The 17,326-nt window shown below is 41.7% G+C and overlaps 1 protein-coding gene across 1 annotated transcript in view; it reads left to right on the top strand.

The window, feature by feature from the left end:
* Window positions 1-17,326, top strand: part of ERCC8 (ERCC excision repair 8, CSA ubiquitin ligase complex subunit) — a 33,771-nt gene that overhangs the window by 2,899 nt on the left and 13,546 nt on the right. Inside the window, exons 4-8 of the mRNA XM_054178797.1 lie at window positions 5,270-5,393; window positions 6,881-6,962; window positions 7,537-7,605; window positions 10,826-10,892; window positions 14,457-14,560. Of these exons, the coding sequence (XP_054034772.1) occupies window positions 5,270-5,393; window positions 6,881-6,962; window positions 7,537-7,605; window positions 10,826-10,892; window positions 14,457-14,560 (446 nt within the window). The remainder of the gene's footprint in view (window positions 1-5,269; window positions 5,394-6,880; window positions 6,963-7,536; window positions 7,606-10,825; window positions 10,893-14,456; window positions 14,561-17,326) is intronic.

The raw sequence follows: 17,326 nt of genomic DNA, 5'->3' as shown, positions 1-17,326 counted from the left end.
TGTTCATCTGATTCAAAAACAAACCAACCAACCAACACCCTGCATTTGCATTTCTTGGTTTTATTTCCCCTCTCCTTGCTCCCAGCTTTACTAATAGCTATTTTAAGTTCTGTAGGTGTTCACCAGGTACAGAAATAATTAGTATAGAACTTCTGAAGAACATGTTTGAATGAAGACAGATGTGTTACTGACAAAAATGGCATATACTTTTCTGAAGAGCAGGACACTATCATACTGTGTGTAATCTCTATAAAGACTCAAAGCTTTTATTGATTTGTCAGGCTTTTCTTGCAGGCAATGGAAATTGGTATGTTAAAAGCATTGTCTTCTAGCAAAAGCTGGTTTTCCTTTGTGTTTAGATAGTAAGGTTGTTTAGTAGGTGAGGCCTCTATTTGCGACTCATACTAAGGTATATATCCTGCTGTGTAGATAATTAGTAGCTAGGTTTTCCTCTTATTTTTTTCCAGTCCTCACATTATTTGAGGTCTAAGAGCTTCATGAGTAAGATGGACAAGAACATATTTGTAACTACAAAAGGCCTAAGTGGTTTCTTGTACCATAAGAAAAAGGGTAATAGAGCAAGTATGAAAACAATTTGGCAGAAACAGAATATAATGCAGGTAAGCTGCATTTAGTAAGTGTCGATAGCTGGAACTTACTAAAGAAAATTAATTTTTAAATTGTAAGTAAAAACAAGTAATGACTAAACATCCCCAAGTCTTGAAACCTAAATGACTTCTGAAACAGACACAGCAGGCTGAAGAAATAAGTGCTGAGAAGACACGCCATAAAGCCTGGTAAGTCCATGCCAGAATCCTGCCTTTTTTAACTTCAATTACATTAGTAGAAATACACCATACTTTAAAATCTGTTTATGAGCATAGTTGTTGCTGGTCTGTTTCTTGAGTAGGTGTTAGTTTGCATAGATACATCTTCTTATTTTTCTTTTCACTTGCGTAAAGGCATAAATTGCACTAGTAGAATCTGATACTGTGTGTCACAATGTTCTAAATTACAGGGTGGTTGTTATTAAAGTGACCATAGTAGGTTTCTTGCCTCAATTATTTATTCCCAGTATTAATGTAGCTTCCTAGTATGTTTTAAATACTTGCTGCAGCTAATTAGCAACAGTTTCAGATCTATGAATTTGTGTAAAGTTCCTAGTATCATAATTTTTAATTACAAGTTAAAAAAAAATAAATTCAGTCTTACTATCTGGCTCCTGTCTTTGAAGCACAATAATGATGTGTTGCAAACATCTGCCTGTGTTCCAAGCTTACAGGGCACAACACAACTCTGGTATCAAAGTTGCTTAAAGAATAAGCTCTTAGTAGTCCTCTTTTGAATCAATTTCTGAACAGTCTCTGGACTGGACCTGCTGAGGGTCTGGTAGTTTAGAACATCAGAGAAGGTAGTTCCTGATGGTAGGCTGAGATTTACCCACTGTTTCTCATCTAGAATGTAGGGCTGCTATTGCAAAGAACCCAAGAACTTTCCTTATTGCACTGGGAGTCAATACAGAGCTGTATGTGGTTCCATATGATCCAAGCAGAACCATACTGGTTTTGGGGTAATAAATATCTGATGCTTATATGTAGGGTAGTCTCATCTGTACGAAGCCTGTGTAGGAAGAGTGAAGGTTAGTGGCCTTAGTAACCATAGAATTAATTCAGTATTTTTCTTTGTTAGGAAAGGTTGGCATGTTCTGAACAGGAGGAAATGTGGGAAAATACTGCTTGTAGAAGGAACTGTCATTAACATGTAACCCTGAGATGTGAAACCAGGTTGAAGAGCATATGGTCACTACTAAGCCTAGTAAGATCAAAGGTGATTCCTGCAGAGTTCAGTTTCTTCCTCAGACCTCTGGATTATGGAAGAATTGATTACTCTAGTACAGTATTGGACACAATCAGGTGTTCTGCATTTAGGTTTGTTATACAAGGATAATTAGCTCCATGAGTTTAGATTTTTCTTCACAGCATACAAATGCTTCTCTGCAGGCATTAAGTTGATGGTGAGTCAGGCTTGACTTCCTGATACTGCAGGTAGTGAAGATTTCTAGTTCGACTTCTCTGTAAAATAAGTATACAAAATCTGTTGATTTTTAGCACCATGGCAGAGTAACATGCCATTCTAGGCTACACCAGAGAGATTAGTAATGCAGGAGTTATTAAACTAAGCTCATCAGTTGCTCAATAGCTCTTAGTATTGTCAGTGCTGGCTTCAGGCTAACTATTTAAAGATTTCTTCTGTGCTTTCTAGCAACCCAAGTAAGAGGAAGGATTTATTAGCTTAGGTGTAGTGCCGGATCTCTACAGAGTATCTGTGTTTGCATTTACACAGTGATACCCATGCAACAGTGGAGGCCAGGATGCTTGAGAGAACAAATCAAAAAGGATGAGAGCTGAAGTGAAGAAATCTTGTCAGCCTTTCACTACCTGCAGTTGAAAGCAGTTGGACAATTTTTATATTTGTATGGTGACTGTCTGGAATGGAGTTAATTTTCTTCACAGTAGCTTGTATGGTGCTCTATGGGTTCGATTTGTGACCAGTATTGATAACACACTGTTTTAGAATACATAGAATACATAGAATACATAGAATAAACCAGGTTGGAAGAGACCTTCAAGATCATCGCGTCCAACCCATCAACCAATCCAACTCCGCCCAAGCAACTAACCCACAGCACCAAGCACCCCGTCAAGTCTTCTCCTAAAAACCTCCAGTGATGGCGACTCCACCACCTCCCCAGGCAGCCCATTCCAATGTGCAATCACTCTTTCTGTATAGAACTTTTTTCTAACATCCAGCCTGTATCTCCCCTGGCGCAGCCTGAGACTGTGTCCTCTTGTTCTGGTACTGCTTGCCTGGGAGAAGAGACCAACATCCGTCTGTCTACAACCTCCCTTCAGGTAGTTGTAGAGAGTAATAAGGTCACCCCTCAGTCTCCTCTTCTCCAGGCTAAGCAACCCCAGCTCCCTCAGCCTCTCCTCATAGGGCTTATGTTCCAAACCCCTCACCAACTTTGTTGCTCTTCTCTGGACTCGTTCCAGCAAGTCAACATCCTTCCTAAACTGAGGGGCCCAGAACTGGACACAGTACTCGAGGTGCGGCCTAACCAGTGCAGTGTACAGGGGCAGAATGACCTCCCTGCTCCTGCTGGCCACACTGTTCCTGATGCAGGCCAGGATGCCATTGGCCCTCTTAGCTGCCTGGGCACACTGCAGGCTCATGTTCAGTCTACCGTCGACCAGCACCCCCAGGTCCCTCTCAGCCTGACTGCTCTCCAGCCACTCTGACCCCAGCCTGTAGCTCTGCATGGGGTTGCTGTGGCCAATGTGCAGAACCCGGCACTTGGATGTGTTAAATCTCATGCCGTTGGACTCTGCCCATCTGCCCAGCCTGTCGAGGTCCCTCTGCAGAGCCTCTCTACCCTCCAGCAGATCAACTCCTGCCCCCAGCTTGGTGTCATCAGCAAATTTACTGATGATGGACTCGATGCCCTCGTCCAGATCATCAATAAAGATGTTAAAGAGCAAGGGCCCCAGTACTGATCCCTGGGGCACACCACTGGTGACTGGCTGCCAGCTGGATGTGGCACCATTCACTACCACTCTCTGGGCTCGGCCCTCCAGCCAGTTCCTAACCCATCTCAGTGTGCTCCCATCCAAGCCATGGGCTGACAGCTTGGCCAGGAGTTTGCTATGGGGAACGGTGTCAAAGGCCTTGCTGAGGTCCAGGTAGACTACATCCACAGGCCTCCCCACATCCACCAGGCGGGTCACCTGATCATAGAAGGAGATCAGGTTGGTCAGGCAGGACCTGCCCTTCCTAAACCCATGCTGGCTGGGCCTGATCCCTTGGCCATCCTCTAAGTGTTGCGTGATTGCACTCAGGATGACCTGCTCCATAATCTTGCCTGGCACTGAGGTCAGGCTGACAGGCCTGTAATTCCCTGGCTCATCCAACCGGCCCTTCTTGTGGATGGGTACCACGTTGGCCAGCTTCCAGTCAGCTGGGATCTCTCCAGTGAGCCAGGACTGATGAAAAATAATGGAGAGTGGCTTGGCCAGCTCATCTGCCAGCTCTCTCAGCACCTTAGCTATTGCTGAATAGTGCTTGAGCATTGTCAAGGCATTCTCTGTTCCTCACTCTGCCCCCTCAGCAAATAGGTTGGGAAGGAACACAACTGGGACATCTGACCAAAGGGATATGGACATTCCGTGCCTTTCAATGTCACATGCATCAATAAAGCTATGGTTGATGAGGGGCTGGGAAGTGTTCAGGAGTTGCAATTGCTCGGTCTGGATTGCGGTTGGTTAACCTGTGGTAAAGGATTGCTTTTGCATAACTTTTTAGTTGTTGCTTTTGTTTGGTTTGGTTCCTCCTTTTTTTTTCCCCTGGGTTATTTCTGTGTAATGATTAAAATGTCTTTGTGTTGACTGACAGGTTTTCATAGCTCTGCCATTTGGAATCTGTTCTTCATCCCAATCCAGTAGGGGGAGAGAGTGTGTGAGTGAGACTGATGGTGCCTAGGGTTAATCCACAATAGCATGGTACTCCTGAGTCTGGCAGCACAATTTTGGGCCCTGAAACTGGATCCACAGGAATCCAGCTTTGAGTGGCCTAGCAGTGTGTGAAGTGACCTGTACTGCTCAGAGCCTGGTTGGTTGAATCATATGCTGGAATTGTCAAGATTTGCTGTGGTATCCATTCTTCCCACCACTGTTAATGCATCATTAATTATATTACATAATGTTACTATGCATAGTTGAGTTGAAAGTTTCATATTGTTCTTCCTCTTTCATTTCTGAATGCAAAACTAGTTAATTTGCAGTAATAATTGAATGTAGTATATGATGGTATTTTTCAGTGGATCCATTTCTAAAACATGGGTTTCCACAAGCATAAGTGGTTTGTGATCTTAGGCCTTCACTTTAAACATTAGGTCTTTAAACTTTAGAATTAAAAATTTTCAAGAGACTTTAGTGCCTTTTGTGTCTCAAACTGAATGCCTTAACTTGAGATGCTACAGATACCATGTTTCAGAAAGGTACATGGTCTGTAGTTTCTTGAAACAAGGGCTCTTCAAAGACATTAACATTGGTCAGTTGGAAATCAAGGCACCTAAACAGCTGGTTCTTCTTGCGAACTTAAGCACGAGTTTTTAAAAGCCATTCAGTTATTTGAAACTTGTCATTGAATACCAAGGGAATTAAAGGTGACTATCAAAACTCTAACCAGTTAGAATTTTTTCCTTGTTTTATAGGAGCCATCCTGATGTACATAAATTCAGTGTGGAGACAGTCCAGTGGTATCCTCATGACACTGGCATGTTTACATCCAGTTCATTTGATAAAACCTTGAAAATATGGGATACAAATACTTTACAAGTAAGAGAGCATTTCTACAGCTTGCAGTCTTCCTTGTATATACGTTTTATTCATTCCACATCTGTATTTCTCCCAGAGCTCCACAGGACTGAGCGTCCATATGGATGAAGACCAGACTTTTGTTAGGACTGTGGGTGCAGCATCAGGGTGGCGTGGTTCTGGCATTCATGCATACCTTGGTGTGTACCTGTTTCTGAAGTCCTGAATATCCGAACTCTAATAGAGCTTGAAACCCTCAGGACGATTATTTTCTGTTTTTCCTGTGAATGAGAATACAGCTGGTTGAATTTGTTATGTGAACTTGTCAAGCAAGAACTGTACTGGAGTTTGTTCTTGGGGATTATTGAGCACAATGTTCAGTAAGGCTAATTATTTTTAGTGACTAAGGTGTAAATACTGCTTTTGAAGAAAACTGGTGGTCTTGGCATTCAGGTTCATTATGTGAAAAAGTCTGCCATTGTAAGTACTAGAGACACCGTTTCTAAAAAGTGGTGGAGAATACGAGAAACCATTAAGAAAATACAAACCAGTGTAGCACATTATTCAAGTAAATAGATTCTGAAGGGTTTTGGGTTACTTCAGCTCACTAATCCTTGCATCTAATTGTTGAACTATAAATTCTTGACTACAGTTTTATCCTGTTTCTGATATGAATATGTTACTGGACGTACGCTGATGCTATTTGAATGTTGTTTCATTCATAGTGAAAGAATTTCAAAATCATGAGAGGCCTATTGTCCTAGGAACACAATTAGGAATAAATTTTTACTTCTGTTTTCGTGCAGTGTGACGCTGTGTTTGTAGTTACTGAATCTTCTCATAACTACAAAGTTCAGATAGCTTTCAAGGTGCTTCTGTGAGCATCAGTTAAAAGGTGATGTGAAGGTTATTGATTGACCTGTTCTGTCACCAAATCATGTATTTGAAAATGCAGACAACTTAGTTTAAGTTATTTTGGTTTGTTTTTGTAGAGAGAATATTTTAGAACAAGACAATAAAAGCAATTGTGCCTGAAAATAATTGTACTTACTAAAGCAAACATTATCTTCAATTGATTTTTGACACTCACAGGGGAGCTAATAATTTTGATTGGTTTTGCTTTGCTTTGGGATTTTTTTAAGAAATTGAAGGTAATATGTGATGTTTGCAAATGACAAATGGCTTCTCCATTTAGCCTGATTGCCTCTTTGATGTTGACTTCTATCTCCACGTGATAATGGTCTCATTTGCTATTTTTTTCTTGCCTTTTCTTTTTTAATCTGTATAATGTTTTAGTTATTTCCATTCATGCTTTTGATAGTCCTTTTTTCTTGGTCTTTTGTGGCATCTCTGAGCTTTGGCGTAGTTATCCTAGTGGGTAACAGACTTACTGTGTGATGTTAGTACGATTACATTTCTAAGCAGAAGAGTTGTTAGTTACTTTAAAAATACTTAATAATGCAGATTTGATAACACACTCGTGCTGTGATTAATATTTTTATCAACAGCCTGCAGATGTATTTCACTTTGAGGGAACAGTCTACAGCCATCACATGTCTCCAGTTGCTACAGAACATTGTTTGATAGCAGGTATGTATGTGTTTTTAAGAAATGCCCTATGTATTTTGGAACTATAATAATAAGGAAGTACTATCCAGTAGGGTTTATTCACTCCCCTGTCTTGTTTTCATATAATTTGATTCTTCCAAAGACACAAAGTCATCTGTAAAATGAAATATTATCAGTCAAATGGTGTTGATGAGCATATCACATTTGTTCTTCTGAAATAGTGCATCCATCAATTCTCCATCTGGGAAAGAATTACCTAGACATAGTTGAATTAGCTTTCATTACATGAATTAGTATTTGAAGGTTATTATGTCCAAACATGTAAACAATGTAACTACATTTAGCAGAAAACTTTTAATTTTTAGGTTTCATAAGTACTGTCCTGTTTATCCCTAGTCTCTAAATTTTGGTTGTTATATGGTAAATTTACTTGGACTAAGAATGTAAAGCCATTGATAGAATGCATTCCTTTGTGTGAATGGACTCTTATGCAGCTAACATTTTTCTTCTGTTTCTGTTTCACTGCTAAGAATTTTGTTGTTCTTGCAAATGCTGGAGTGGGTTTGTTCATCTGTCTTTGTTTCTCTTGTTACAGTTGGTACCAGAAGCCCCAAAGTACAGCTCTGTGACTTGAAATCTGGATCCTGTTCTCACATTCTGCAGGGTAATTTTTAGTTTGAAACATTTAGGTTAGACAATAACTACTTTGACTAAAACAAGTCCTGTAAAGAAACACTGTGGACAATGTATTCTTTGTAAATAACATGAGTACTTTATTTATTGCCAGTTGTGAAAGTTATACAGTAGCAAAAGGTTTCTCTGGGTGTTAGCCCAGTCCTAAACAATTGAGGATTACACATTCTAATGAATGAACACTTTTTAAAGATGTGTGTGCATTTGCATAATTTACTCAGTAACTATTACTACTTATTAATAATGTTGTTAAGTGTAGGCCTTGGTTTTGTGTTCGTAGAAATTCAATATGGTGTACTGCTGTGTTATAGAATCATAGAATCAATAAGGTTGGAAAAGACCTTTGAGATCACCCAACACCATCTAATCAACTAAAGCATGGCACCAAGCACTCCATCCAGTCTCCTCCTAAACACCTCCAGTGATAGTGACTCCACCACCTCCCTGGGCAGCACATTCCAATGGCCAACAACTCTTTCTGTGAAGAACTTTCTCCTCGCCTCGAGCCTAAACCTCCCCTAGTGCAGCTTGAGAGTGTGTCCTCTTGTTCTGGTGCTGGTTGCCTGGGAGAAGAGACCAACCCCCACCTGGCTACAACCTCCCTTCAGGTAGTTGTAGAGAGCCTGATCCAGTGTGAGGTGTCCCTGCCCATGGCTGGGGGGCCAGAACTAGATGATCCATGAGGTCCCTTCCAACCCTAACAATTCTATGATCCCAAAACTTGTGGCTGGGAGCTGGTTTAAGAAAACTCCTCTACCACAGTGCGGTGGGTTGAAAAGCCACAAATATGGAATGCAATGGCTATGTACAAAATATACAATATTTACATATATTTAACATTTATAAACACAAGAACCCCCCTGGACAAACCCAGAGGGGTAGCACGAGCTTCCTTCTCTTCTACCCTGGACAAAACCATGGGGTCACCAACAGATTCCTCATCCTACCCCCTTTCCCCACTTTGTGTTTGGGTTGGTTTGTTTTTTTAAAAAAGGCAACCTAAAAAACAAAACCAAACCCAACTCTGAGACAAAACAAACCACCAACAAACAAAATCCAAAACCAACCCACACACCCCAAAAAAATCCTTCATTATTTTAAAACAAAGTATCTTGTAAAAGTACTTCCATGGATTTATTCAGAGGTTTCCGCGTAACACGCAAGAAGGGTGCTGTCTAATCCCTCACATTTACATAGTTGTTCAATAAACAGACATTCATTGTTCTGTAATCCATTATTTCTGTACTTAATGAGAATTTGTTCTTAATGCCCATTTTATGATGTTTACTTTTTGGAGTATGAGTACATATACACACAGTCAAGTGAAGGCAATTGCAAAGTAAATATTCATGCTTAAATCAGCGTGGCAAGAACCAGATCTGATCTAGAAACTGTAGAGAAGTGTTAGTTCAGACACTGGACTGTGCAAATGCAGCTCTGTTTCTTTACTGGGCAGCTTACATCTAAAAGCAGTTGAGGTGTAGAATTTTAGAGGTTGGAAGGGACTTCTGGAGATAACCTAGACCAATCTACCTGCCAAAGCAGAATCATTAGGGACACACCCAGGCAGGTTTTGAAAGTCACTAGAGAAGGAGACTGCACAACCTCACTGGGCAGCCTGGGCAGCACTGCAGTGCGCCGTGGCCCTCACTATAAATAAGTTTCTCCTCGTGTTGTGGTGGAACTTCCTGTGTTCCAGCTTATACCTATTGTTCCTTGTCCTGTTACTGGGCACCACCAAAAAGAGACTGACACCTTCATCTTGACACCCACCCCTCAGCCTTCTGTGATCAGGACTAAACAGTCCCAGATCTCTCAAGTCTTTCTTCACAGGAGAGATGTTCATGTCCAACAATCATCCTCATAGCTCTCCTTTGATCTCTCTCCAACAGGGATCTCCAGATGCCTGTCTCTTGAATTGGAGAGCCCAAAACTGGATACAGAATTCCAGGTGTAGTCTCACCAGGGCAGAGTAGAGGGGAAGGAGAACCCTGAACCTGTTGAACACACTTTTCTTGACACACTCCAGAAATGTGATGCAAATCTTGAGCTGTTAAGCCTTTCTAAACTGAATTGGTCACAATGGGCATCTCAGTGTTCTGTTTCTAGGACTGAGAGTGCAGATATAAAAGGAGTTCTTTAGAGAATCAGTTTGTTTTCATCAGGGCTTCTTAATTTTGTCACAAGTTAGTGCTTTCCAGGTACAGGATGGTTGTGTCTTTACACAGCCTGAGAGTGCAGTATCAGAGAAACAAGTGGAAGATTATGTCCTCCACTACACATAATGTAGTCTTTCTGTACAGAACTTGAAGCACTCAGTAGTGTCTTGAAAATAGGTATGAATTTGCTTTGCATAGGCTGGCTCTAGTAGCTGAAATGGAGCTAAATGCTTTGCTGTAATTTACCTACTGGATCCAAATACGTGTGTCTGCCCCAGGTCTTCCAGGTGTATCTTGCAGGACTTGTATTATGGAGCATTTTTTTATCCTCAGCATCACAACTTTTTGATTACTTCAGGTAATGGAATACCAGCTACTGGAAGGTGTACTGGAACATGGTGGTTTACATAGCTCTGAGCTGTATTAGCAAATATGTGTATTAGTTTGGTTTTGAGCACTGTATTTCTGTTACTTCATGAAGCATGAATGCAGTGTTTCTGTTGAGGATAGCTTGTGCTTCCTATTGTCTGTATTTGTTTAACATGTTTGAAACTTTCCAAATTTTAAAGCTCTGTGTGTGTGTGTGTGCACGTTTATGTATGGGTGCATATGTGGGTGTTACATGCCACTAAGCTGCACTGGGCATGTCACAGCTAAGAAGACACTTACCCTAAAATCTTAGCATCTGAAGAAAAGTGAATGACATTACCTTCTTTGAGTGAGAACACAAATTTAGTAACTATTTAAAGTAAACTTGATACCTGTGATTATGCTGTGTTTTGCATAGGTAAAACCATCCTTGTTACTGAAAGGTATGCATGTGTAATACTCCATGTATCATTTTCAACTGGTTGGAATTGCACTCAAGAGGAAGAGAGAGATAGAGCCTCCAGCCCAAAATATATCCTCACAAAGTTCAAATTCATATTACAGTCTAGATTATTGTTCTGGATGCGTGCATCCTGTAGAACTAAGTATTTGCTTTTGCTTCTAGCTGTTCACATAAAGTGGTGTCTATAAACTTTTTTTTAGGTCACAGACAAGAAGTACTGGCTGTGTCTTGGTCCCCACGTCATGAATATATTTTGGCAACAGCAAGGTAGGAATGGTGCTGGACACATGAGCTAAAAATATCAAATGGTAAAACTTCCATCTGTATTTTTATGCTTATCTTGAACAATTCAAATGCGCTTTTGAAGTTAAACTGCATAACTTGGTTTAACTTATTCCACATTGTGTAGATCTTGCCTAGATCTACAGCCTTGAGAGCTATACAAGTGATGCTTATTTTGTAGGAAGAAATTGTGAAATAGTAATTGCATTTAAAGTTATAAGAAAAGGCAGAGCTTTGCTGAGATACTGTTTATTAGTGTGCTCATGGCTAATCTGTTTCATAACAAAGTAAAAATGACTTAGATCAAAATATAATCCTTGTTAATCGTGCTTGGGATAGCTTTGCTGATAGGTGATAACTTTCCAGGCTGTGGTAGTTGAGTGAGTGTGGTTTGTACGTTGATACTGCTGGCCCTCTTTGTTGGTTAGTTTTTCATTCCAGGCATCTTCAGCCTAGAAGATCTTTCTGGGTTTCCTACAACTTCTGTGTATGTCAGCTGTTGAATAAAATGTGACAGGACGAGCCAGGGAATTATAGGCCTGTCAGCCTGACCTCAGTGCCAGGCAAGATTATGGAACAGGTCATCCTGAGTGCAATTATACAGCACCTACAGGATGGCCAAGGCACCAGGCCCAGCCAGCATGTATTTAGGAGAGGCAGGTCCTGATCTCCTTCTATGATCAGGTGATCCACCTGGTGGACGTGGGGCAGGCTGTGGATGTAGTCTACCTGGACTTCAGCAAGGCCTTTGACACCATCCCCCACAGCAAACTCCTGGCCAAGCTGTCAGCCTGTGGCTTGCACAGGAACACTCTGCATGGGGTTAGTCCAACAGCATGAGATTTAATGCATCTAAGTGCCGGGTTCGACACATTGGCCACAACAACCCCACAGGCAGGGGTCAGAGTGGCTGGAGAGCAGCCAGGCAGAAAGGGACCTGGGGGTACCGGTTGATAGTAGGCTGAACATGAGCCAGCAGTGTGCCCAGGTAGCCAGGAAGGCCAATGGCATCCTGGCCTGTATCAGGAACAGTGTGGCCAGCAAGAGCATGGAAGTCATTCTGCCCCTGTACTCAGCACTAGTTAGGCCACAGCTTGAGTCTTGTGTCCAGTTCTGGGCCCCTCAGTTTAGGAAATATGTTGAGTTGCTGGAATGTATCCAGAGAAGGGCAACAAAGCTGGTGAGGGGTCTGGAGCACAAGCCCTGTGAGGAGAGGCTGAGGGAGCTGGGGTTGCTTAGCCTGGAGAAGAGGAGGCTCAGGGGGAGACCTTGTTGCTCTCCACAACTACCTGGAGGGTGGTTGTAGCCACGTGGGGGTTGGTCTGTTCTCCCAGGCAACCCCCAACAGAACAAGAGGACGCAGTCTCAAGTGTGCAGGGGAGAGTTTAGGCTTGGTCTTAGAAATTCTTCACAGAAAGTGATTGCCCATTGGAATGGACTGCCCAGGAAGATGGTGGTGTCAGCATCCCTGGAGGTGTTTAAAAAAAAGACTGCATGAGGCACTTACTGTCATAGCCTAGCTGATTAGTTAGGGGTAGGTGATCAGTTGGACTTGGTCTTGGAGGTCTCTTCCAACCTGGTCAGTTCTGTGATTTCTTTCCTTGGCTTGTTTTTTATTTTGAATTGCAGAGAGTAATGGCCCTTTTATAAACTGAAAGTGAAATCTGAATAAGTTGTTACCAGAATTGCATTGCCTTAACTTCTGATGACAAGGCTCAACATAGCTGGGAAAGCTTCTGTGTGGATGGTTTGTTTAGCAAATTCAAAGTATTTATTGATATTGGCAATTTAAAAAAAAATACATACAATGGAGTTTTGCCATCCACTGAGACAAATACAGGCAGAAACTGGCAACACAAAGATAATGAAGAGGTAGTGAGGAGCAAGTGACTGGTACTGCTGAATAAGAATCTGGACTAATGTTACGTACCAAGAGATGAAGCTGTTTTCCTAGACAATTCTATGTTTGCTTGTGATCACTTCAGGGAGGGTAAAAATATATTTTGGAGGTTCATGTGGCTTTTATTTGAAATGTAATTCAAACTTCTGTGTGATGCTCTTCCTTTTTTTTGGGAAGAGATTGGAATTGTCAAAGACCTGTTTTCTGTGTCTTTCACACACACGAGTTTCAGGCACGGGGGAGACTGTAAATTCTTTCTCACTCATTAGAACTGGTTAGAAAAAAATAGACATAGAAACTGCATCATCAAAATTTGACAACTGTAGGCCCTTACAATACAGAAGTTCTTTCTATGCCATAATATTACAATGAACTGCTTGCAATTTGCTGCTGACTTTACAGTCAGCTCCAACTTCAGCGATACCAGTATTCGCAGTCTTAGAATATTTGTTTGCAGCAAAGTAATGTTTTGTCAGTATATTCAGTTGGAATGCCACTTGGAATTTAACATAGTTGGAATTCTGTAGCAGAGGAGAAGCACATAAGAATGGAATAGTCATTAACTTTGTCAGATGCTGAACAGGTAACTAATAACTGTTGACTTTTGCTTTGGTTAATTGATAATATGTATACACTTAGATTCCTGATATTAGTGCACTGACCTTACTTGACAACACATAGGAAAAAGCATGTAGTGCTGCAGTTGGAAGACTGTTTGTATAAGGAGCAGTTTGATTAGATATATTTTCCATCTGTAGATCAAAGAGATACAGGGGGTTTTGTTCTCCTGCTGTGAAAAGTGGTTTGTGTTTAGTTTGGGTTTATTTTTTTTACAAAAGGGCAGTTAAGTTGCTGGTGACTTAGTGCATGGGAAATGGTCGTTTCTATGAACTTACCTTCAGTCTGTGCTTGTGAGTCTTGTGTTGCATGTAGAAGTATTCTAGTGGAATGCTCAAGCCAAGCTGCAATTCAGGGTGTCATACAAAGTGCACTGCCTGCATATTGCTGTCTAAGCATGTAACTAGTACCAACTGTTATCATAGCTTTTGTTGTTGGCAAAGACAAAATGTGAGCAAAGTATGAGTGAGCAGCCTGGGAACCAGAATGAATCACAGCAGTCTTTCCCTCCTTATGTCACTCTGGTAGTGTAGACAAAGCTAACGAGTTCCCACAGAAGCAGCCTCTCAGTGTTTCTCAGCTGTAGCATTGTATCACAACAGAGCATGTAAACCTATCCAGCCTGTGTATATGTAGCCAAAATTTGTACCAGGTTTGTGGCATTAAGACCCTGCGTTCCCAAACATTGCAGGCAGTGCTGCACTCTGTAGCTACAATTTAATCAAATGAAGAATTATCAACTTTATTCTCTGTGTATGTATGCATGGTTTTTACGTTATAGAGAAAGAAACCAGTCCTTTTAATTATAGATGCAGATTCACTCTCAGATGCCTGCTGTATTTAGTAATATATGTAAATGAGTGTCTGAAGTCTGTCTTACATTTTTGTGGTGAATTTTTATTAATTTGACTGCGTAAAGTCCAGTTCAGAACAGCTGCTTGTTCAGAGTCAGTAGCAAGTGGGTTGGCTAAAGACACCATCGATCCAGGGTACATGTGATTTCCCTAATGTATGCCAATCTGCTTTCTTAGTGCTGACAGTAGAGTAAAATTATGGGATGTGAGGAGAGCATCTGGATGTCTGAGCACACTTGATCAGCACAATGGAGAGAAGTCCAAAGCATCTTCTGAGGCAGGTAATACTGAACATACCCTTCTTATTTCATAAATATGTTGAATACCAAGATCAGCAAGGAGTGTAGTGATGACCCAGAAGTTACACACTGCGTAACACAGTTCATTGAATTTTATTTGGCAATTTCTGTCACTGAGGCAGTGCTTTTGTTTGGGGATCTTTTTTGAGAGATCTCCTTGGTGACAGTATTGCATCTGTTCTAAATGGTTTTCATAGAATCACAGAATGGTTTGGGTTGGAAGGGACCTTAAAGATCATCTAGTTCCAACCCCCTCACCACCATGGGCAGCACCCTCCATGAGCAGGGACATCTTCTACTAGACCAGGTTGCTCAAGGCTTCATCCAGTCTAGCCTTGAACACTTCCCTGGGCACCCTGTTCCAGTGCCTCATTCTGTTGTATTGCAATTCCTCCAGCAGAGTGAAAGCCCCAGGGTTGGGAGCTCCCCAGCCACTTACTTATCCTAAAATAGGGAATTTTGCCATCCACTTTAAGGGCAGAATCCATTCCTGCTGTAGATCAGGTTTCATATAAACCTAAACTTCCTAAACTGTTCCAGTAGTTAATTACTGCCTTTAGAAACAAAGACAAAACCCACAAATATGCTTTGATTTTCCTGTTTAAATTACTTCTGATGCAATAAACTCAACTATATTCCTTCTATACTGCATGAATTATACAAGACAGTATAAATTTATCATTGTATTTAGTTTTACTGGAAGCTAAATTACACTCCCTTTTTCACTACAGTCAGTGGTGCTTTTTATCAGTCACTATTAGCTAGAACATTAATGTATGGTGTCTAGGTCACATTTACATGTCCACAAACTAAATCAAAGGAAAGCTTCTGAAATTTAAATTATAGTTGTGCTGGTTTGACCTTTAACCGGAGTTTAAAGGCTCACAGGTTAACACATTGAGATTCCTCCTCACTCCCTTTCCTGGTAAGGTAAAACAAAAAAATCAGGTAGGGGAAATGAGAGGTAAATTCATGAAAGAAATACTCTGGGATCAGTTTGGAAGTAAGAGGTTAATTTTTAACTATGTGTATATATATATGTGTGTATACATAGCAGTAACAGGGAGGGTTCACAAAGGTAAGGGATAAGGATAAATAGGAAAACATACAATACCAAACCTGGATGTCCTTGTGTTTCCTGGATGCAAGGGGATTCAGTTCTTTAGAAAGCATGGGTGCAGCCGGGAAAAGTAGGCCCTGACCAAGTGGTAAGTGCAGGAAGCAGCAGCAGCAGATGATCTCTCTCGAGCAGGCAAAGCAGGGAAAGAGAGGGAAGTGGAATAGACCATCTTTGACCCAGGGGACCTGTCCTCCTGGGAGGAGGAAAACCAAGTCTCTCTCTGCCCACCTGGATCAAGTTTCTTTTGTCCACCTGGGGAATGGGTTAGTTCAGCCCCCATTGATGATGGGTATAACCCAGCAGAATAGAATAGACCAGGTTGGAAGAGACCTTCAAGATCATTGCATCCAACCTATCATCTAACCCACCTAATCAACTAAACCATGCAACCAATCACCCTATCAAGTCTTCTCCTGAACACCCTCCAATGATGACTCCACCACCTCCCTGGGCAGCCCATTCCAATGGGCAATGACTCCCTCTGTGTAGAACTTCCTCCTAACCTCCAGCCTAAACCTCCCCTCGTGCAGTTTGAGACTGTGTCCTCTTGTTCTGGAGTTCATGAATTTGTGCCAGTTCTGGCCAAAACAAATAATTTCAGTGGGACAAAAAAGAACAGTTCCACTGTGCATAAAGGTTCTACATAGATCATCATGTATAAAGCTACAAATTAGTTAGAGGAATTAGTTCAGGACTTGCTGAGCCACTTGGATACTCACAAGTCCATGGGACCAGATGGGATCCATCCTAGGGTGCTAAGAGAGCTGGCAGATGAGCTGCCAAGCCGCTCTCCATCATTTTCCTCCAGTCCTGGCTCACTGGAGAGGTCCCAGATGACTGGAAACTGGCCAATGTGGTCCCCATCCACAAGAAGGGTCAGATGGAGGAACCTGCAAACTATAGGCCTGTCAGCCTGACCTAACAAATCTGACATCCTGGTTGGAGTCTGTTATAGACCACCCAACTAGGATGAGGAGGCAGATGAAATGTTCTATAGGCAATTGGAGGCTGTCTCAAGATCATCAGATCTTGTGCTTGTAGGTGACTTTAACCTGCCAGATATCTGCTAGGAACTTAATTCAGCAGAGAGGAGGCAGTCCAGGAGATTTCTAGAGCGCATGGAGGACAGCTTCCTGACGCAGCTGTTACGCGAGCCTACCAGGGGACAGGCTCTGCTTGACCTGCTGCTCTCCAATACGGAAGGACTAGTGGGAGATGTGATGGTGGGAGGCTGTCTAGGGCGCAGTGATCATGAGATAGTGAAGTTTTCAATATGCAGGGTGATAGGGAGGAGCACCAACAGAACCTTCACCTTGGACTGCAGGAGGGCAAACTTCAGCCTCTTTAAGAAACTTATTCAGAAAGTTCCCTGGGTAGCAGCCCTTAAGAACCAAAGGGTCCAGGATTGTTGGACCTACTTCAAACAGGAGCTCTTGAAGGCACTTCCAGCCTTGGTGAGTCTGTGAAATGTCTGAATTGTTATATCTGACTGAAATTGCATGTAGAAAAAGGCATGCCCATTTCTATGATGTCAAATTCATTTTCCAAAATGCAGAATTAGAGGATATGAAGTAACAGTAAATATCTGTGTTTGATATCCACGCTGTCTACAATGTAAATTGTAGTGT

Source organism: Dryobates pubescens, chromosome Z (assembly GCF_014839835.1).
Source record: "Dryobates pubescens isolate bDryPub1 chromosome Z, bDryPub1.pri, whole genome shotgun sequence".
NCBI lineage: Eukaryota > Metazoa > Chordata > Aves > Piciformes > Picidae > Dryobates > Dryobates pubescens.
Note: the sequence above shows the minus strand (reverse complement) of the source record. Positions and strands in the feature narration are given on the sequence as shown.